General features: G+C 35.7%; 1 protein-coding gene across 1 annotated transcript; it reads right to left on the reverse strand.

Moving 5' to 3' along the window:
- Positions 1–312: 312 nt before the first annotated feature.
- LOC149077932 (uncharacterized) lies at positions 313–23,311 on the reverse strand. Its single transcript, XM_089241539.1, has 9 exons — positions 22,983–23,311; positions 19,737–19,933; positions 18,577–18,702; positions 17,624–17,700; positions 16,336–16,465; positions 15,449–16,209; positions 8,014–8,178; positions 5,923–6,341; positions 313–4,958 (listed from the first exon to the last, which is right to left on the reverse strand). Exons 1-9 carry the CDS (start codon positions 23,152–23,154, stop codon positions 4,741–4,743), a joined length of 2,265 nt encoding a protein of 754 aa, XP_089097665.1. The 5' UTR covers positions 23,155–23,311; the 3' UTR covers positions 313–4,740.
- Positions 23,312–23,750: the final 439 nt, after the last annotated feature.

Here is a 23,750-nt window from a genome sequence, read left to right on the forward strand (position 1 = left end):
TAGGAAAAAGCAGGACTAAAAAATAGGATGGGGAGAGTACCGCCCCCACACACACACACACACACAACATAATCATAGCACAACCAAACAAAAAAGTTCTCAAACAAATTTTTATTTCAAAAAAAGTTTCCCATTAATTTTTTTTTTATCGCACTATTTCAGTATCTTATGGGATTGACTCACACCAAAGCAATATGATAGAAATGACTTGGTTACAAAAACAATTTTTGGCCAAAACAGTGCACTAGGAACCACAGATAATCCTTTTCTGTTCTCCTCATACTATAAATAACATTTTTTTTTTTTTTTTTTGGAGTCTTCCACAGTCCAATATGTCAACTCTCTTCCTCAATGCATAGCAAATTATGAAGGCATGTACGATTTTTAAGAATGATGCTCCTTCGAGACCGCTTTCAAAAGCAGTGTGAAATGTGCAAATTAAAAGTTCCGATGTAAATAAATCAAGGTAAACTGGATGGTTTACTGTGTTGCCATCCCTTTTTTAAAGGAGTTTGTTTACATTTTACGGTTCAATACCAGTGTAATCGTTTTTAAAAAATGAAGCACTTTCAGTTCTAGCTCTTTGCTAAGTATTGTATACATTGTTTATACCTCTGCATGCCCTAAAACTAAAGAAGGCAATGGAATGCTATTGGGTAGCATCAGAATCTCCAAACCTAAAATAGGCCTATGTATCCAACTGCTTTATAATGCAAACTGTTGTTTCACCTATACATGTGCACATAATTTTGACTGATGACTGCTAGTTACAGTCCAAGACCATGAAAAGTAACCACAAAATTATTTTTTCTATCCAGACAGAAGTTTTTAATGACTACTCTACTTGTTGAACCCTCAAACTAAGCAAATGGGCTATATACACCCCCTCCCCCAAATAATCTTGAAAACGATACAATTTCTGTTTTGGCAGAATGATACATGATAATGATTCTATGCTCAATTAAAACCAATTACACAAATTTCGTAAATAGGGGTTGGTAAAAAAGTAGGAAAAGTAGGACAAACACTAGAAAGTAGGACATTTTACCAAAAAGAAAAGTAGGATGAGTGGAAGCCCTGTTTTAAGGCAAGAATATAGGACAAGAATAGTGACAAGGATAGTATACAATAAAACATGCAAATAATTAAAGGTGTATATATTCAGGCAAAAACCCAACAATATCATAAGAACAAATCTGGATGCAATAATGTTTAAAAAAAAAGAGGAGTACTTATGATGTACTACGGAATGAATGTCTTAACAATAAATTCTTTTTCCAAGTATTCAGAATCAGCTCCGGACATTTATGAAGTACTCTAACTACAGTAAAACCCCTCTTTTGCAGACACTTGCGGGACCAAAAAATTGTCCGCAAAAGACAGGTGATGGTATCAGAGGGGGCTCCTGATTAAATTGTATTATATAGCATTATAACAATAACTGAATGATACTTTATTTGAATATGAATGAAATTCTGACAATATGACATGTGTTTGAAGTCATGAAAATATATACACATTGCATAGAAATACTGTATCACAAAGTTTATATACTGAATTTACATCTTTTGGAAATACTGATCAATTAATGTTTGGTGGGTGTTGTGCTAAGTATTCCAACAAGTATTCAAAATGTATTTTAAGCTGTGAGACTTTCTGTCATTGTGTTTACAGAAAAATGTATTTAGTCAATGCATTGAATTCATTTGCAAGAGAGCATGAACTTCAATTTTACATTTTTCACTGTATTTAAGGTATCAATTTTTTTCTCTTAGTGATAGAGAGCGATAATTATACTAAAGCCTGGTCATATTAAACAGCGTGGAATAATTTAAAATATTTACAACAGCAGCACATGATTTAAGATTAAATGGGCATAAGAGTTGCCAAAACATTATTGAACTTCATTCAAAAATAGCCAAATATAGTATAAAAAAGTTAATCAAATATTAAAACTTTTGCTGCCATCTAGTGAGCATAATTCAAACAAAAATTTAATTGTTGGTTTCCTTTCCATACAAGGGTTTTAGTCCAATGGAGTGAATGATGAAAATGATAAACATATTTGTGTTCATGACCATATCTGAAGGTGACAGTCAAGCAGAGGTTATAAATACATTATTTAAATAGGCTTGCTGAGAAATTTTTATTTGGCCATAAAACAGGGGCAGGGCTCAAACTCAAAAAATTAGAAAAAGTAGGATGGGTGAGGGTAATCCCCTTAAACAACATAGTCATAGCATAATGAAAAAAAATCCCTAAAAAGTTTCTTGTAATTTTGAATTAACTTTTTTTTTCATAGCACTATTTTAGTATCCTATACGATTGACTCAAGCCAAAGCAAAAAGACTTGGTTACAGAGCCAATTTTTGGCCAAAACAGTGTACTAGCACAACCACAGATAATTCTTTTCTGTCTCTCCTCATATATATTACATTCTCTTTTTTTTTGGAGTCTTCCAAAGTACAGAGTTTGTCAACTCTCTTCGACAATGCACAGCAAATTTTGAAGACGCACATTTTTTAAGAATGACGCTCCTTCAAGACCACTTTTAAAAGCACAGTGCAAAATGTGTGAATTACAAGATCCCATGTAAATAAGGCAAGGTGAACAAGATAGTTTTACTGCGTTGTCCATCCCTTTTTTAAAGGGATTTGTTCACATTTTACTGTTCAATGCCAGTGTAATCATTTTCAAAAATGAAGCACTTCCATTTCTAGCTCTTTGCTGAGCATTGTAAATATTGTTTATGCCTTAAAAATACAGAAGACAACTGAATTCTATTGGGCAGCATCAGAATCACCAAACCTAGAATAGGCCTAAGTATCCAACTGCTTTGTAATGCAAACTGTTGTTTTACCTATTTGCACCATAATTTTGAATGATGAATGTTAGTTACTGTCCAAGACCATGAAGTCATAAATGCAAAATTATTTTTTCCATCCAGAAAAGAGTTTTTAATGAGTACTACTTGTTGAAACCTCAAACTAAGCAAATGAAAAATTAATGAACCAAATAGTCCACACACATACCCCCATACCCCCCCCCCCCCCCGCAAATGACCTTAAATAAAAATGATACAATCTCTACTTTGGCAGAATCATTAATTGCATTCTCTAACATTTGTAATATTTGGCAATATATCAATAATTCCCTGCTCAATTAAAATCAATTACACAAATTTTGTCGATAAGATTTGGTTTTTACCCATCACAGAATTTGTTTCCCGTGTGTGACTTTTGCTGAATAATTTACATTTTTCCTGACTTTCCATGTCGCTGGAAATGCTTCAGCAATGAATGTGAAATGAAATGTAAAATGAATACAATCTTCTTTCAAACCATTAATCTGTGTTTTCATGTTAAAACATTAACATGCTTCAAAATCAAAATATTTTTTGTATATGTTATTGATGGAACACAAAGTGGAAAATTAACATGTGAAAAACACTTGATTGTGCGATGATTTGAGCAGAGATAGACAATATAATGCAACATTGGTAACAAAATAAAATACTTATGAAAGAGATATTGCTTTGAATTGTAGAACTTCAATTTACATATAATACGTAACGCAGGAGATGAAAATTACTTTGAGATTCTGAAAGTTTGATTGTATGTGATAAGTAGGGCTCACACACACACACAGATTTTTAACACTAAAGATGAAATGTCGTTGCTGATCGGTTAAAAAAAAACCTGGATTTCAGGTTTTTTAACCAATCAGCAACAGCATTTCATTTTCAGGTCATAAAAATCTGAGCCCTAGTGATAAGCCAAAAAGTAGAATATGCAGAAATCTGTGACGTATGTCCCAGAACAATCTGAAAGAATTTCAAGAAAAAGTATAAAAACATGGAGATTTTTACAGCAGAACATTTCCATTCAGCTGTGGGGCTCTTTGCAGAACAATGCAAAACATCCTGCTTTGACGGTAATAAGCATTCCAGGAACACAAACAACTGTAATACACATGCACAACAATATATTGGCAGTGGTCTGTATCAAAATAACAGCCCCAAATTTTGAGAAATGAACTTTCAAAGTGCATCTATCTATATTTTTGTTAAACTCATACTGTAAACTCAGCTATTATCTACAATCATAAATTATGTAAACTCAGCTATTATCTACAATCATAAATTATGCAAACAGCTGTCAAGGCCCAAAGCAAAATTAACTACTGAGAATTTTATTCAAAAATAATTATCAATATAAGCCACACAGCTAAAACATTTTGGCGAATTGAGTTTGGTAAAAAAATTGAAGGTTAACAGAATAAAACAATACTGTCTCAAATATAAGCAGTACTCAAAGACTCATAATATCTCCACAAAGCAAATGTAATTACCTATCTTATTAAGAAATTATGGTAGCAGGAAATGATTTCAAGAAGTAAGAATAGCGAATAACTAAAAATAGGTTGAATGTAAAATCACATATTCTAAGGATAACATGATGTTTAATTAAAAACAGTGCAAAGAAAGTCTGATATTTCTGATAGATTAACTCACATTAAAAAATGCTCAATAGAACAATGTATGATGAAGATGAATGATCGCACATTCCAATCTGAAATGCATTCCAGCTATGAAATATATCACAGGGATGATATACAAATTAAAACATGCGAGCAATTAAAATTGTATACAGACAAAAACCATCAATAAAATAAGAACAAATCTGAGGAAAATGATGTTCAAATGAAGAAGCAACAATACATTATGTTATGTATGTGTATTCACAATAAATTCCTTTTAGCATGGTAAGACACAAAACATGGTTTGGGACATAGCGCCACGTGGCACGAAATGCAGCAGAAACTTGATTCTTTGTGAATCTTCCTTTCCTTCAGGCACACAAAGCACAATTTGTCCTTTTTTGATGGCCGATTATATAATTGTGTGATGTAGGATGGTGAATGAGTTGGAATTTTTTTTCTCTGCTCCTTCTGCTTGCCTGCGAATTGAAAAATAATTTATTATAAGATGGATTTGGATTGCTGAATACAAAACTTCGAATTCTTATACATGACATATGAATGAAGAAGACCAATTTTATAACTTTGACAAAAATTTCACCAAAGTTTATGCACTCCAAAAAGAGCTTTAATATCATAATGACAACAGATATAGTTAAGGAAAATATGGGGATGTAGTAACGAGGTTGATGAGACACACATCTAATGTGCCAAAGGATGTTACAAGCCTGAGCTTGGAATTGGCTTGAAATATTTTCCCTTGCCAGAATACTAATTCAACCTAAACTATCAGGAGAACTGGAGAAACCATGAAACACCCAAGCTCTGCCGCATGAAGCAACATACACACTTTTGCTCCCAGGGGAGACAAGGGTATTTCCGGCAAAACCGAGATTTATTGAAGTGTCAAAAATTACATATAGTGCATTGTAATTAAAATTATGTAAATCGAACAATGAAATCAATCATGTTAAAGTCAAAGTGCAACGGGCACCGATAATACACAATTATATAGAAAATTGTATAAAATAATTTTGCAAAAGGCACAATCAAAAGTTTGATCTATCAAGAATTGTATGACAGGAGGGCGGAGCACCCCATTGCGCTCGGACAGTCTAATTTACTCTTGATCACTGTTGAAGATCTTGAAACTTATTTGGAAACTATTTATAATTGGAAGTACGTCTCTAGGATCAACAGTTTGCAGTAAAATTCCTTACCCACTATTTGCTATGCACCCTGTAATGTAAATAAATAAATAAAATATATGCCTAGGTCAAATTATCCCTTGTGTGCATAAAAATGTCAGCAGTGTAACAAAGTTAATTCAAATTCTGGAATGAACGACTAACAAGAATAGAAAACAATAAAAAATTCTTTAGTGATTTCATGAACATGAAGGCAAAAACCTTACACTCAGTTGATCAGACAAAATTAACGTACTTTTATGAGACTTAGATCTTAGCCTTCGAGGAACGAGACTTCTAAATTGCATCCTGCTCTTGACTGAAGATCTGTCTGTGAGTGAACTATTGTCATCACTGAGAACAAATTTCTGCTGGTTGTTGCCAATAGATTTCCTTGTCTGCACAGTCGTTGTTGCTGTAGATGTACTTGCACAAGCAGCAGGTGTACTTGCACGAGCGACTGATATTCTAGCTTGAGCGGCAGATGTTTTAGCTTGAAGGGAAGATATTTTAGATTGAGCAGATGTATTATTTGCATGAGCAAGGGATTTTCTAGCTTGAGCTGCAAGTGATGATGATGATGCAGCTGCACTCCTTGTAGTTGGCTCATGTACAAGTAATCTTCCACTTTCCAATCTGAAACCTGATTTCCTCTTGTACCAAACATCCTCATAACTAATGCACAAAAAATATGAAATGATTATAAAAAAAACAGATGGTTACTGCTTCTTACACTGTGGATATAGATTAGAATACAACTACTTATATTCATTAGAGAATCATGTGGTTACTATTTCTTTTACCTCAAAGATGAATAATACGATCACAATAGGATTGTATATCCACAAAATTTTCCCTGAAGTGCGTGGAGGTATTAGACATAATATACAATTGTCACACAGGGAGCGAAGAAATGTCAGAAAATCCCATGAAATCAAAATTACTTGGATCTGTCTCTACATGATTCCGACCCAGTAGAATAATTGTGCAAAAGTCAATTTCAGACACTACCATCAGCACAAAAATGAAATATTTTAATTCGACTGGTGATATTTGATGCCTACCCACATGTAGTTGGGAAATAGCAAAGTGCTGTGAGTTCAGACTACCTCATAATTTTCTACATATAAATCTGTAGATGTAAACTTTGCTATTTTGAAATAAATTTCATCATATATGCAAGTATCTATATACATGAATTTCATTAACCGATAATGAAATCTTGAAAGGGGTTTTGTCACATTTTTTTTTGGGGGGGGGGATGATGATTTCTTTATTGATGCATCAATACCCCATCTATGTCTTTAAAAATATATATTTTTTTTTTAAACAACAAATTTTTTAAACATTTATTTCAATTTGAAGCTCCTGAGCTATAGTCCAATAGTCTGGATCTTTAGCTCAAAAGCTTCTATATACTGATACTTAGCCATGAAAGCTTACATTTCTTTAAGCAATGGGTTTTGCAAACTGTTAACATCACAGTACAGCATAGATTTAGATGCAAACAGGCTGAAAAATATTTTTTGTTTTCAGCAGGATTCCCACCGAAATTAGGTTTTTCAAGTACAAACCAACAATAAATTGCTTCCTAGCAGGAGAATAATTTATGACTTTCAAAATGAGAGTTGCTCAAAGGAGGATACGTATGGAGTGACAACAGCGGAGACCATTCTGCTGTTTTAAAATGAGCAATGAAAACTATGTGCTTCTAACAATTACAATATTCTTCAAAGCATACAAAGAGGAATAGTTGAAGTTCAATGCTGCATGAAATTCTGTTCAATTTTAAGAATGTCCTATAGAAAGCCCACAGACTAGAGCATTATTGAGAACATAATAAACTGAAAGACGAATGATTAAAAATGCCCCTCCGCCAAAAAAAAAAAAAAAAAATTTGCAGAGACTTCAAAAGACTGCATACACAAACACTGAAAGTGGATAAAGTTGGATAAAAATTAGAATGGAACATGCTTATGCATGTGGACTGTAGAACATTTATGTCAAACAATGATGCCAATTTCACTGTTTAGAATATTTCTAACAGTTATAATGCTTTACGAGTTTGGAGCGAGAAACCAAATCGTTGTACATTATGTGGTAATATTATGAGTTGTATTTTTATTTGGTAGAAATATTTCACAATATAAAAATTGTGCATGTTTTGCCACGAGTGAAAAAGGGGTGCATGATGGCAACAACAAAATTCCCTTTTCCCCCCTAAAAAAAAGCACACTAAATGAATGCTTCCACTTAAAAAGCTGAATAATTTTAACGATGTGGTTTTTATATTGGTTATAAATAGTTGAAAAACAAAATTTAGTTTAACAATTTTTTCACCATTTACCTTGAATTCTTTTTGGGTTGATAAGATGGATCTAGATCGTCATCACTGCCATCTGCAGTACTTTGAACTGTCTTGTTACTTTCACGGCTGAGACGTCTCTCTCTGTTTCTGAAGCAATCAACAAGAAGCACTTTGCACTCTTTCACCACAGTTACATTAGGTTTTCTGCAGAAAAGAGTAAACGGTCAGTTATTTTATAATGATTTACAAATTTTACACTTAACATATTCAACTGTGATTTTTTTTGTGTTTACGCAACACCTATCACACATTCAAAAGTATGTATTGAATAAAAATTGCTGATTCTTAGCAAAAAAAACTTAATAGAATGTATAAAATCAAGTCTACATATTATCACGCATGAATTCCGGGGGGGGGGGGGGGAAGGAACAATTGCCCCCTGTTCACTGAAAATGTTCAGTCTATTGTTTTTAGAGCTGGGGTGAAAGCACTATCACCTTTAAATAATCAGAAGAAAGTCTTCTTGAAAAAAGATGCAACATTTTACAGAGGGCTTGGCTAATTCTACTGGGCCAGTTATAATGTGGATAAGTGAAATTTATAAAACCCTGGAAACGGTTAAGAAAATTAATGCAGGCGGAAAAAAATATATATTATTTTGTTATATAGTAAGTAATAGCAATAAAAATGCATCAGGTTAGAAAATAACAATAAAACTGTAATAATTAATTACACGCAATGGGCACCTGTGTACCAAATTCTCCAATATCAAAGATCAAGGCCAAACACAATTTCGGGACTTTTTTTTTTTAATTTATGAAAAGAGGAGGGAAGCTTAGTTAGGACATTGTATTGGATGAAAAATAACAAGATGAATTGGATAAAAATTAGGATTTATTGTAAGGGTCATATAATGGAACAGTCCCAATAATCCATATTCATTATAACAAGCCGCGACTGTATAAACATTTATTAGAAAGCAATGTAGGCATGTGTAGTGTTTTCAATGACTTTCTAATGTCAATTTTTAATAGAGATAATGATATTCAATGTACGGGTGTTGCGTGGGGTAATAAAATCCTCAACAATATTCAAGTGGAAGACGTGGAGGTCCTAAATCTTCTAAAAAATTTATGTGCAAGCAAAGTGCCAGGACCAGATGATATCTATCCCAGGGTCCTCAGGGAATGTCTAATGAATTTTTGGGGCCATTCGCACAGATAAACAGGAGTAGTGTTGCTGAAGGTATCTTCCCGCAAGGGATTGGAAACTTGCTAATGTTGTTCCGATATTTAAGAAGGGGCGTGCCCAATTATCATCCAGTGAGTTTGACAAGCTCCTTCTCAAAAATTTTGGAAGTTATTATCAAAACGCAATTGGTGAAGTGGATAGATGAGAATAATGTATTGTCGGATAATAAGCATGGGTTCAGGAAGGGGAATTCATGTGTGATTAAACTCCCTTGCTTCTATGATCATGTGACGAAGGCTTTGCGTAAGGGCAAAAGTGTAGATTTTGGTTACCTTGATTTTCAGAAGGCATTCGATAGGGTCAAACATGGTAAACTCTTGAAATATTTACACGAAAATGGGGGCAACTTGCTGAATTGGATAGAATCATGGTTAAAAGAGATAGGTCACGGTCACAATGAGTTATGGCGAACTGGGAATTCTCTGGTTGGACAGGCGTCACAAGTGGAGTTCCTCACGGAAGTGTCCTTGGCCCCATACTTTTTTCACTTTTTATCAATAAACTCAATCAGGGTATCGATGGGATTGCTAGCAAATTTGCAGATGACGTGAAGCTAATGGGGGTAATCAGGAATCAAAGCAATAGGGAGTTGCTCCAGACAAACTTAAACAAGATTGCAGCATGGGCAAATGAATGGAGCATGACGTTTAATGTTGATAAGTGCCTGATCGCTCATTTTGGTTCGAACAACCCACGGTTCTCTTACGAGTTTAATGGTGTCACTATCCCAGATGCAACTAGGGTCACCAATTTGGGAATTCTCATTGATGAGCGGTTTAGGTTTTCTAAACATTGTTCAGTGGTGGTCAAAAAAAGTGAATAAAATGTTATTTCATTTTCAAAAAGGTCTCTTCGCGTTCTCCTACAGTCATTCATTCGCTTTTCCGAGGCTTCCGTCCTGGACTGGAGTACGCTGTAAGGTTTTGGAGATCATACCTACAGAGGGACATAGACTTGGTTAAAAGGGTGCAGAGAAGAGCTACGCATGCCCTTATTGGTACATGAGGCTTGAGGTATGAACAAAGACTTTATTTTTTGAATATGTTTATATTGGATTAATGCAGGTGTCAGGGAGATATGACCGAAATGTTCAAAATTTCCAACAGGATGGACCATGAATTATCAGTACACCATCAATCAACTGCTTTTACAAGGGAACACCAGTATCGATTGGTAAGGGACAATTCTAGTTTATGGTGTCGCAGGGAATTTTTCTCTATTGGGGCTGTTAATAAATGGAATAGCTTACCCCCGGGGTAGTAAATTTGAACACAACTGACACGTTTAAAAAGAAATACAATAACATGTTGGGGTAAATCGAGAAGTTATCCATACTTAGAATAAGACCACCATAAGTATTCTCTGTATGGGCATTGCATATTATTTTATCATGTGTATATATGTTTTTAATTGAATTTTTAATTGGGTTGCTGTATTTTTGAAATATATGACATCCATATTTATTATCGGCATCTTTTTCTCAGCCACCTCGTTCGTCATTTTGCCTGTTGTGGCATTGTATTTATATTTATTTCACAGTTGAGAAGGATCTGATTAAATAACTGAATGCTCGGTTTAACAAAATGGAATTACTAGATGCATTATTGATTTTAGTGCACTGATAACCAAGTTAAGCAGAAAGTACCTCAGCACCAGTTAAACATGTTCAAACTAATATTACAAAGGTTTTTAACAGCTGAATGTGTGGAGGTATATTTTGGAAAGAGAAAATTCAAATGCCCCTGTGGGAATCGAACCCACGTTCTTTCACTTTCCGGGTGAACACCCTAAACCACCACACTACAGAGACAACAAATATCTCAATCTTTCCTTGGAACTTGTGTGCACTGAATGGGACCATACATGGATGGTCGGACCTAACTAAGGCCAAAGCTCACAATTACTGACAATGCCACCAGATGGCAACTTATCTGAAGATGTCAATATCCCTACAAGCATTTTTAACAGCAAAAAATCATAAAATAGGTGTAAATAATATCTAAAATGTTTGAACGAACTACATCAATGCTGGTTGAGTAATCAAAACTTTCAAATCTGAAAAAATGAAAGTTTCCTTAGTTTCAAAAATTTCACTGCTCATTCAGAAACTGATATTTCAACACGCTGTGCTTTTTTCACTCTAATTTGCAATTATTTAAAAATACAGTGGTATCTCACTTATGCATCTATGCAAGAGAACAAAGAAACAAAGATGAATAAGTGCGAGACTTCTAAGTGAATAGCATTATTATGCCATGTCTTTGACCGAGAGTGAAGAAAATTGTCTTATAACTGAGAGAAACATAAGTGAAAGGGTGTATAAGTGAGATATCTGCAGCTTTATATGAAATATATATGTAGAAATGTCCTCTCCACTTGTTAATACAAGATTCCTCAAAAGACTGGTTATATTTTTAAATATGATTATTACAAGGAAGAAAATTGGTAGAGTACTCCTCTCGCAAGAGACACGGGTTTGAGTCCCATGGGGGAAGAGTTGAATTTAGTTTCTTGTGTAATCATCTCCAAAAATATAATCAGCCTTTCCAGAAATCTCTTATATGTTTATTGATACTTTTGAGGTATTGAGGTTCCACTGTGTATAGCATTTTATACATAGCATATGCTAGTTGGATTAGATCAGATCCTTGTAAATATACGTGTGTAGAAGTTATACTTCTTTTGTTGACACAAGAAATATAAGCAATAAACAATTTAAAAAAAGTTTAATTTTACTTGCGTCATACAGCCATAACAGAATGAGCAAGAAACATAAGCTCAAAAACACTTACAAAGAAGTAGAGTGAAATACAGTACACGCCACTCAATGTGATCACATATGGACTCCAAGTTTTAAATAACAATAACCAATCTGATAATAACATTCATCTGATAATTGACATACCAAAGCACACTTGTTTTAATCTAGAAATTTGTATACTTTAAACTATTTTCCATCTTCAGCATTTTTCAAACTTTTCCTTTTGGAACACATAAATGGATCACAGCAGTTGATATCATTTGACAATAAAGTTGTGAATAAGAAAATATATTAAGAAGCCGCCAACAAATAATAATACAAATATACAAAAAATACAACTCCCACACTATGTGTTGAAATGTATTAGGAGTTTTTATACTTTTCGCATAATATTAGCCTTATTCATCTGTGACTTCTTAATATTCTTGGGCAAAGTTGATCTACTCTTCCAAACAAGAAAATAACAAAAAAAAAATCATCAGAAAAAAGAGGGAGATATTTTCTAGCGTCTGAAAAAATTTGCGAAACTTTTGATTCCAAAATGATAGCACTATCCATGATTCCAATAAGTGGCGTCTACTATATAAGCAAAAGCATTACAAATTCCATAAATCACGAAATTGTCCATAATCACTGGAAAACTTTCATTCGAATATATTTTAATATCAAATGATTTTATTCAAACAATGGGAGACTAATAAGAACATTATGGCTGTATCACACAAGGAAAGTAATATCAATTTTTTCATTTAGAGCAGTGGTTCCCAACATTTCATGTTTCCAGTACTCCCTGAAAATGTCTAAGAGGCTTATACACTCCTAGATAGGCATACTAGGCTTGCATACACATAGAAATGCATAGGAATCTTGTATATCCCCTCACGTATTACGGAATAACTATGTTGTTTTTTTAGTTATGTGGTACTAGCCTTAATGCAGGGCTTGATAAATCCCATATACTGTTTTTCAGTTAATAGCCTACTTGTTTTTGCCATTTTTGCTGATTACTTTTGTGTATCACTGAATGGCCAATCATGCATCTCAAAGAATAGGTTGGGAACCGCAGGTTTAGAGATAATACAAAAAGAAACAATAACACAGTGAATATAAATTTAACAATTATCTATACTAATAGATGTATAGGCTCTCAGTTTTATCGAGTGCAGACAAGATTTTGATATCTCTAATAAACACACAAACATTTCGTGCTATGATAATACTCAAACAAATATCAACATCTTGAAACATCTTAACAGGGTAGGCAAAAGCATAAAACATAGATTAAAAAAATTGGATTTTGATTAGCGCGAAGATAGTATCAATATGGGAATTGTTTTCTTTTGTTTCTTTTTTGGGGCAAGGAAAAAAATTTAGATACAAAAATCACTAATGAGTGGAGGAAAAGAAAAACCACTACTGGAAATTGAAAATAATATTTTCATAGAAGATAGTCTGCTTGTGTGTATGACTTGTACAAGTGAATAACATGTTCTAAAAAAACATTTCGCAAAAGATGCTTTGTTGTTAAAGCTGTTATATCAAAAAAGGGGGCATCATTTACTTTACAAAAATTCTGATTCCAAAGAAATCTGAAACAGGTCCCACTGGAGTATATAGTATATAGGACCTCACAGCAGCAAATACAAGGTCGCTGAAGCTTTAGGAAATACAAAATCCCATATACTCTATAACTTAAAGAAGCTGATAACCCCAAAGCAGAATGTTTAGTACTGTTCTGCGACGAGCCCGCTGACTGGAAATATTCAGCGGTGAAATTCCCAATATATGTAATAGTGTTTTTTTTGCACTTTTTCTTAAAATTCTTCCAAATTGTTCTGCAGTAGCGGTAATTGTTCTGTGACATGTGTTGCAGATTTCGGCACATTCTGCTTTGGGGGCTGATAAATTGGTAAAACATACACGGAGAAGAAGATCCCTTCACCCCCAGTCTCACATTGGGGCCTTATCCTCCGAAATGGACAATTTAAGGAGTGAAACATTTGGGCTTACTCGCATCTAAAGCATGAAATATTTTTTATGGTATCCTAAATTCATATCCCTAATTGATTAAAATAAATGTAAACTACATGGGCTACTTAAAATCTTGAGAATATTGATGAGGTTCCTATCTTTCACAGGATTTAACAAATCTGAAAAAAAAATTTTAGAATACCAGTCAGATTTTTTAAGAGCCACCAGCGTTGTTTTTTTTCAAGAAAAATTGTCCTGAAAAATGTTTACTTTTAACTTCACGGAGACTTAATAATCCCCTCAAAAGATTACTGCCATGAAACCAGAAAATTTTGATCGCTGTCCTTAGACTAATTTACCAATTACATATAAACAAACTTCAGACACCAATACAGATTTTTTATCCCTGATGAGAACTTTTTTGCCTGGGATTTTTCAAGCCCTGCTCTACATCACTGTCAAAATTAAAAAGTGCCGTTTGTAGCGATTCTGCATCCTTCCATCTAGATATTCAACTTACTGGAATTGGATTGGACTATTGTTTGGTTGGTCAGGTATTCACCTCTCTTGCATAGTTAGTTGTCTAAACTGAACAGCACCTTGTGGTGGAGGGCATAGTGAACACTTGATCATGTAACATGAACCATAACAAACACAGTAAAAACATTTTAATTATCAGCTGCATATTTATCTTTGCTTTTCTAGGTCGATGCCACCCATTGATAATACTTGTAACTATTTTTTTCTCAGCTTTCATACATACAATATTGAATCGGCCAACCATACCTCAATCAAATGAGAATATTATCCATTGTTTATCAATTTTTAAAAGTTTCTACTGACTTTTTGCCAGTCCTGCATCATAAGGGAAGGAAGTTAAACAGAGGAAAGCATGAACATGCTTATGGACCTATTTAAAAAACCCGCAATGCAATTTTAAGTTAAGAAATCTTAGTTTAGTGCAGTATTTCCCAAAGGGAGGGGCGATATGAGGGTTTGGGTGTGGCAGAAGCTTAGGAATTGGTATAAATCCTGTGGGTTGGCTTGAGTTGGGGGATGAGGAGAAAAATTTGATGAAAGTGGGTGAGGGTAAAAAAGTTTAGGAAACTTTAGCGCTGAAGAACAAAAACTACACCATGCTGGCCAACGCCCATTCTTCAGGTAACCTTGCAGCGTTTGGTCAAAATAAGATCTTATGAATAAGAGCTTAATATAATACCTTATTTCAGTATTCATCAATCTGTATGCATAAAATCTAACCATTTTATATAAGTATTCAAACAAACAATTATTTAATCAATCATAAAATTTATCAAATAACAAACAAGATTACTTCAAGAAAAAAATGGCAACCAAAGCTCATACAAAATAAACACCACGTTTTAGAGGTTTAAAAATAATAATGAGATTTGTTAAAAAAAAACACCTATCAAAATAGCAAAACACAACAAGACGAGTTTTTATGTAGATGTGATACAAACTCATACTAACCTACTTGGCCCAGGTTGAACAGACATGCTGCTCACAGAAGTACTTTTTCTGCAAGAACGTTGTGGTAGCTCACGAACCTCCATAGGCTGCTGAGGTTTTCTACTTTCACTGGTAGTAGGTAGTGTCTGCAATGGCATGTCCCTAGCATTAACAACAGATTCTGGGTGACTCCTCGTTCGCAGAGCAATGGACTGTGGGGTCCGAGTTGCATCGAAAAATTCCGGTTGACGTAATCTAACTCTATCACGCAAGTTTTTCATGCGGCCATTACTATTATCGGATTGATGAGGATGATTACGGTTCCTTTCTCCAACTACCTCATGAGCTCGTCGAATCAAACAGCGTTGGGTCTCAGGCACTGGAGGTGAAGTTTCAACAATCCTGTCACCAACAAAATCACCAGAAGATGAACCCCCGACCTGTGAAGATTGACTAGAGGGCTGGGGTTGGCAAGCTCTGTTTGGTCTGCATCGATTCAGAATCTGATTCAATGGTTTTTTGAAATGTGGTGGATTATAGAAATCACAAGACGAGGATTCTGTATTTGTGAAACGCTCCATGGAAACCCGGCATACAGAGTCACTGGCTAAGGACCTTTGCATATGATAGTTGTTCTCCATTGTAGTAACACTGAGGAGATCAGCTGTGCAGGGCAGACTTTCCACGTCTCCTGGAGGACTGGTGGTTGTTGCCCTTCGATTCACAGAAGCTCTTGTATCTCTTCTTGGCTGATCAAACATGCTGCTCGCAGCATCTGCTTCCTAAGGACATATAAGAGGAGAAAAATCACATTTTTAGTACACAAATCAGCTATTAGTATTTGGCACTTTGCAATGAATACTAATCTTTCACTCAAAAACATTTGAATCAATCATGAATCAAATCACCTCCGAGGTCAAGTTCAGATGCTCCATGGAATCATCAACGTACATGCCTTGTGACTTCAGGTAGGCACGGTAGATGGTATCACTTTCAATTAAACGAAGAATTTCGGGTACTTCTTCAGGCAGGAGTTCTCTAAATTCATTACAGGGAAGAAAAATTAAGTTGTCAGAATAACCCATAGCATTGTGATATATCACTAGCATTAACAGAATCTTAATTAACCACGAAAAAAGGTGGGTCTAATGACAACTCAGATATTGGTTAATAGAGACGATCTATGAAAATGTGAAAAATCACAGTCTGCTAACCAGTTGTTCTTTTATTTTGTTGTCGAACGATAGTTTATCCTCCTTGCACATTCAGCGATCAAACTAATTTTTGCGCATGGTTCCACACTTATTAACTGTTTTGAAACACTCCAGAGCTTGACATCAGCTCTTTCTTAACCCTTTAAATGGCAATTAGAAATCACTAACCCTTCTTCCCTTAAAATGTCATGTATTTTTCCATGAAGTACGTTTTCTTCCAATTTTTAGCAGGTGCAAAGTAAGGGGAGTATAGGGAAAAGTTTACCATTCAGAAATCAACATTACAAAATATCTAGGCTCGTCAATGCTGAAATAATAGGCAAGATATTTCGTCATTGCTGCTTAAAGGGTTAAAGCCTCAATTATGCTTTCTCAAAGAAATCCACTAAGTATTCACTACATTCCAAAGTTTTTACTGTGTGATCATAATCCTACCATGTATTTACATAGAATACAATTACTTACACATACAATTACACATTTTCAGTCCCCAAAAGCAAAAATAAGACAACAAAAGCTCACTAACCCCAACAAACAATGTGCTACCATTTACGTTTGTCAAAAGACTTTTGTGTTACTTCCACCCCAGAACGGTACCTATAAGTCTAAGGATGTAGTTCAGTAAAACAGTGGCCATTTTGTTATGGTTTGAAACCTTACCCATCCCTCCCAGGTATGCCTCAACTGAGAGAAGCTCTCTTGAGCACCAATGTTTTTTTTAATAGAGGGCACAGTAACTTTTTTTCTGAAGTGTACATCTATGTACACTTCAGAATATGTTCATCTATGTTCACTAGTAAATACCAATAAGCATAAATTTTTTAGGTAGCATTCTAGGGTCAAGATTATTGAAGCAATAACAATAATAACAAACAACACAGTTCTATGTATAGGACTATCCCCCATGAGGACAATGGTGGGACAAGATGCACAAATGGTAGGTCCACAGATATTTCAAAGACAAAAGAACACGCAAGCAAACCTCCGAAATCGGGCGAAGAGAGCTTCCTCATTTATTTCTTGCGAAGTTTCGACGACTTCATTCCACTTCTGACATATCTGGATGAAAGAAAATAAATAAGAATTACAATTGTTTGTGGCATAACAAACACACAAATGTGCGTAAAAGTTAGCTTTCAGCAGTAAACAATACCTTGGAGATGATGATTACAAGTAAGAAAATGCATCTCTGCCCCCACGGGAAATCGAACCCCAGTCTCGTCCGGCAAACGAGAGACTGGGGTTCGAGTCACTGTGGGGACCGAGATGCATTTTCTTCCTTGTAATTATCATCTCTATAAATGTAACCAGTCTTCCAAGGAATCTTGTATTAACAAATGTGGCAGACATTTTTACATAAATAATACCTTATTAATAATTTAATTATTTAAGCTCAAAGTATTATTTACTGCTTTTAGCAGTAAATAATACTATTACTAATTTGTTAGAAATCTCAAAGGAATGTGTATGAGGTGCACATACGGTTAAGTAGTAGTTGTAAATAATAGTGTCAAAGGCAATGAACGATGTGGATGAAATGATCATAGTCCTGTCCCACTTGTATTTTGCAAAGTCATCAATCTCGATACAAGTTGAGATTCCAAAACTACTTTCTATGTTCCCAGCACCCCTGGAATCAAATCTCTAAGATGCTCAATTTAACCTTATCTTCCCCCCCCCCCCAAAAAAAAATATTTTGTTGCGACCCTAATTACACTGCCCCACTACTACTTCTAAATCATAACAAACACATGTTCGACCTTGTAAACATTCATAGCTAGACAATTGGTCTGCTTGTCCCTTAGTAACTGATATTTCGGAAATTAAAACCATGTTTTTTTTTATCACCCAAGTTGACTTTGATTTTACAACCAATTTAACAAGATCAAGAGATTACTCTTCATGTGTTCGCACAGTTTCTACTGTATTATTTACCTTCAGAATATCAGGCACAGGTAATAACCTACTCGCCACTGCAGAATATCTTATCATATCTTCGGGAAGAGAATCAATTTGATAATCGCCCCTTACATTCTGCACAATCAAAGGCTTCAACTTTTCCTTAAGAGATAAAAAAAATATACATGAATTGAATTTAAATACAGTGAAGTACGCCTGAATACAGTGGACAAATGTGAATGAATACAATGAAACACCTATATAACAATACGCAAGGGACCAGAAAAACATATTATTAAGGAGTTATTGCTATAGATCAGTGGTAGTAAATTGGTAGGGAAACTATGTTATAGATGGAACATAGTATACCATGAAAAGTGCTCGGGACTAGAGAGTAATATTATTAGGGCTAGGACTTTTATAATCTAAAAATACAATGTTGTTACGCATTGTTAAACCAAACCGTGATATTGTTCTTAAGGTCATAAAAATCCTAGCCGTAATCATTATACAGGTGATTACAATGATGACAGAGGGTATCATTATACAGGATTTTCACTGTATCTATACATAAATGTACTACGGATGATCAAGAATTTCCTGAAACTATTAACCATAAAAATGAAGGTGTCTAATTACAGGGATATTCTGCATGAGGGAATTAATTGACTCATGATTACATTACCAACAGGACTACCTTGTGAGTCATGCGGCTAAGTTTTAAGTGAATCTATTATTTTGTTCAAAAATTTGTTCCCGTACTGGAGGGTCCCACCCTTGAAAAGATGTTCCTAAAGAAGTATTAATCCCCACCAGGGCTGGACGAATCCCAGGTGCAAGATCGCCATGGTGACTAGAAAACTGGTATCAGCACCTAAAATTTTCAGCATATGATTGCTAAGTCGAAGTCTATGAATGACAAAACATTTCTGTTTCATGACAGTTTGCCTGTTAACATAGAAAGGAGATAAAGTTCCGGAAAAATTGAAATTAAGGAACTTTTTTTTAGAGTAAAAGCATGCTTAGCTTCTAAGAAATTTTGTTGAGAATAGTTTGTTTAAGAAATAGCTTGTAAGAAAAATGTAGGTACCCTACATTTTTTTAAAAATTTGTCCAACCCCCCATCCTTACTACATAACAAATGCACCAGTTTATGGTTACTCAGAAAGAAAAATTCAAGGAAACACGGTGAGTACCAGTAAGGACGTAGTGAACTCTGTAAGAGACGGTACCAGCTCTGGACAACACTTTTTCACAGTCTCCGCCAATCGCAAAACGATCTTGAACTGTTCCAGTGTCCTTGCAGTGCATAGTTCGTCTAAGAATTTCGCAGCTATTTCTTGCTTTGTGATGTCAGTGTCTCGTTCCATCATTGTCAAATGCACCACCATATCTAAAGAAATAAAGTGTACAGTAAATTAAAAAGCCAAGAACATTTAGCAAAATTCTTTGATTAACTGCAACAAATGTACACCTAACACCAAAATATCAATATTTTGGCAAATGTCACTACAAACAACAACAAAAAAAAACCCACTTGAAAAAAGTCGCAAGCGTAAACCTTCAGTCAACAGGAAGCCCTGCTATCATTTATTGATTGCGTTAACCACACAAGCACCTCGTCTACTGAATTCTATGGTTTTTACGCATGTGTGAATACCTTCTTCATCATCACTGAAGCGGAGAATGAAAAAAAAAGGGAGAAACAGGCGAGTGGTAAACATTTTTTCCCCCATTTCTCTATGTTATGCGCCAGGATATAACCTGAGGTCTTGGTGCCCAATAAGGGTTACTAAACTCTGTTTCACTGACTGTCTTTCTATTTATATGTCGGTAAACTGGCCGAAATAATTTTTGAAAACTTTGTGCTGCCCTTGGCTCCCCATTTAGTAATTCCACATATAAAATAATAAGTGAAAATGCCAATATTTTAGTCCCTATGGCGAGCCAGCATGGCTGGGATTTGTCAACCCCTGTAAAACACGAGTAGTTCTACTGAGTTTCTAAAACTAGCAACAGTTTTGCCTACTACTACAACTACTGTACTGCATCTCATGTGCATTCCTCAATATAATCTCTAATTGGTGAATGCTAGAGAATGTATGTTCTGAGCGTGCATAGAGCCCTAACATATTATGTTGTCAGAATTGGACTTGTTTCGTGTTCTTGCTAGTGCACGTCTATGTCTTTCATATTTTGAAGTAAAGGTAGAAATTGCTTGAATTTTCCTGTTGCGTCAGTACCATGCTGTAGTATCTGCCTGCTCTCTGCAGAAAGACTTTTCAAGAAATCGGTTTGCATTCACACCTCAAGTCGGAAAACCAAAGGCAAACAGTTTTGTCTGTCATATTGCATTTGAACGCTTTACTCTGTTTTTTCACAGGTCTCTGAAGACTCTTAATCACCCCTACCATTGCTCTCTTACTTTATTTCCATTCGGAGTCCACTTAGAACATCATATGGCCCCAATGCAGAATATGCCAAAATCTGTGACGTACGTCGCAGAAGTAGCAATCTGGAAGTATTTTAAGAAAAAATTCAAGAAAACACTATTGTTCGGATTTTTACGGCAGAACATTTCCAGTTAGCCGAGGGTTTGTTGCAGAACAATGCAAAATTCTGCTTCGGGGACCACAGCTATACACAAAGTTCAAAAGATATTTTACACTAAAGAAACATAGTTGTCTAATACAGTTTGCATATGGCGGAATGCCTTTGATATATGGAACGGTTGTTCATTTTCTGGTATCATGGTGTAGGCCATGGGTGCTCAGCCTTCAGAAGAGTAAAGGTCACCTAAGATCTGGAAAAACACCACGGGACAAAGAAGTCATTCAAATGATCTGTAAATGTGCCGTGAATCAGTTAAATGACCTGGAAATGTGTCATGAGCCACTTAAATGATTTAGAACTATTACCACTGGTAACATAAGTGACATGGAATTGCAGCACGGAGGACCGCTTGCTCGGAAACTGCACCAAGGATCACTTGCATGATCTGTAAATGTGTTGCCCGCTGCTTGTAACTGTAACTGTGCCGAGGGTACAGAGGGTAATTAGAGTGATGTGGAACAGCACAACAGTTCATTTAAGTGATCTGTAAATATGTAACAGGCTACTTAAAGTGATCTAGGAATGTGCCGCGAGCCACTAAAGTGATGTGAAACTTCAAGTGATCTGTAAATGTGCTGCTTTAGTGCTCTCGAATTATGCCATAGATCCCTCAAGTAATCTGTAAATATGCCTCTGGGGTTCTATACAAGTGATTTGGAATTGCACAGCAGGTTCCGCTAATGATCCAGAACCGGCATCTTCAATCCGTTGCACCATGGTGCTTTTTGAAGCATCCAGAGTGCTCAATGGTCATGCCCGATTTCATGCTCGCGAGTACTTGATCAACGCCCCAATTAAACATCTTGTACGAATTGCATTTTAAAAAATATTGAAATCACATTGATTTCAGGCACACGTATGTTTAACATGCAGTAAAGCTGCTCTTCTTTTTATGATGGATACTGATAGTGGTCGTGACTAGAAAAAAGATGACCTCTGATCTAGAACTTCGCGGCTAAGTTCACTTTTGCGAAATCGTAACGCTCGGAACGAAAAACACTAAATGACTATTCAAACATTTGAAAAGACACGCTAAAAACAACTAACGAAAGGTAATCGCATCGGGAATAATCCAAGACAACGACGCTACTGCACAAAGGGGAAAAACGCTGTTATTCGTTTGAATCACCCGCGCTTTAAGCGCCATCTATAATGGATGGGTAATGGAAGCTACAGAGGAACAATCTAGAACAATGACAACCCATCAAAGCAAGTGAGAGCCCCGATCGGCATAATTGGCGACTTATAGCGCCCTTGGCGATCTGGATTATATTGGATTTGGCGGTCTGGATTATACAGCACCTGTTCCAAAGGGGAAGTAGCCCTGGGGGGCCAATTCAGATGACTCCGTGGGGCCACAATCGACCTGTGGATTAAGCGTTGAGCATGTATGATATAGGAAATGGTAGTATCGTCCATTGGAAATTCATTATCAAGTGTTTAAGCCTACAATCAACAAGTACTCGTTGATCCCTACCGAAGCAAATAATCCGATGATAGTAACCTCGTCAAGCGAAATTTGCCTCAAAAATTTCCCTTTTGAATTATTTCTTTGCCCCCCTCCCCACACACATTCCAAAAATTGTGCTGACATCTACCGGTGGAAATATGCAGTCAAATATTTTTTCACTAGAAAAACATAGTTTTGCATTTGCATTTTTTTCTTTCAACAAAAATCCTTTTGTTCGATGAACTCTCAAAATTTCCCACACACAAACGCCAAGAAAATTTCCCCATGTGGGCCAGTTTCGGCCAATTTTTCCCCACGAATATGGGAAATTTCCCCACGAATTACCATCACCGATGATAAGCGAAGAAGTGATTTTTACCTTGGAAGAAGTTCATGAGATCGGGAGGATAGTCTCGTTGCTCCTGTTGGGCGGCGGCGTAGCGCTCGAAGTGCCGGCAGTACTCCCAGCAGACAAACTGCGACACGAACTGCCAGACCCTCTTCACTTCGTCTGTTTCGGCGGCCATTATGGAAGACACCACGCGATCCATTGCCCGTTTGGAAAAAGAAGTAAAACGATCGTCTGCTACAATTTCATTTCAAGGATCTCTATCTACCCGACCATATGCACGATGCATATAAACGGTAAAATATTTACGCATTATTGTTTATTTCATGTTCAACCGTGCTCTCCCTCTACTCGGGCTTCTAGTTTTTTGTCTTTACAACGGATAACTATCGAATGAGATTTCAACGCCATCTATGTAGAAAGTTAGATTCTTTGCATATGAGGACGTAATGGAGAAAAATATAAAGAAATACACTCTTATAAGGCGCGTATACACCAGCGCGCGGATCATGCAATGAAAGCATTCGTAATTGGTTGTTCAGTAATTTGTACGGTGTTGTGAACGATTCTTGAGCTGTTTCCACTGGACCCACCTGGAATCGGTTTTTTTCAACGAACACAAAGGGAGTTTGTGTACCCACGAGCGGATTAGAACCGCTGCAGGGGGTCGTGCGTTGCAAAATTGGCTCGCTAGTGTATACGCGCCTTTACGAGGTGATTCAAGTTCGGAAATATTTTAAAAATCAATATTTCAAGTAATACTAAATACAAGATGCCCCATAAGTTCCTAAACATGTC

This window comes from Pholcus phalangioides, unplaced genomic scaffold (genome assembly GCF_987345545.1).
Source record: "Pholcus phalangioides strain wild (caught in Gottingen) unplaced genomic scaffold, Ppha-v1.0 ptg000014l_1, whole genome shotgun sequence".
Classification (NCBI taxonomy): Eukaryota; Metazoa; Arthropoda; class Arachnida; order Araneae; family Pholcidae; genus Pholcus; species Pholcus phalangioides.

Bases quoted from the DNA above. Each gene is read 5' to 3' on its own strand.
- LOC149077932 (XM_089241539.1), bottom strand. From the start codon at position 23,154: ATGGATCGCGTGGTGTCTTCCATAATGGCCGCCGAAACAGACGAAGTG. The intron at 19,934-22,982 runs GTAAAAATCACT...TTATTTCTTTAG, and splicing joins TCTCATGAACTTCTTCCAAG to ATATGGTGGTGCATTTGACA. The intron at 16,466-17,623 runs GTTTGCTTGCGT...TAATGAATTTAG, and splicing joins CTCTTCGCCCGATTTCGGAG to AGAACTCCTGCCTGAAGAAG.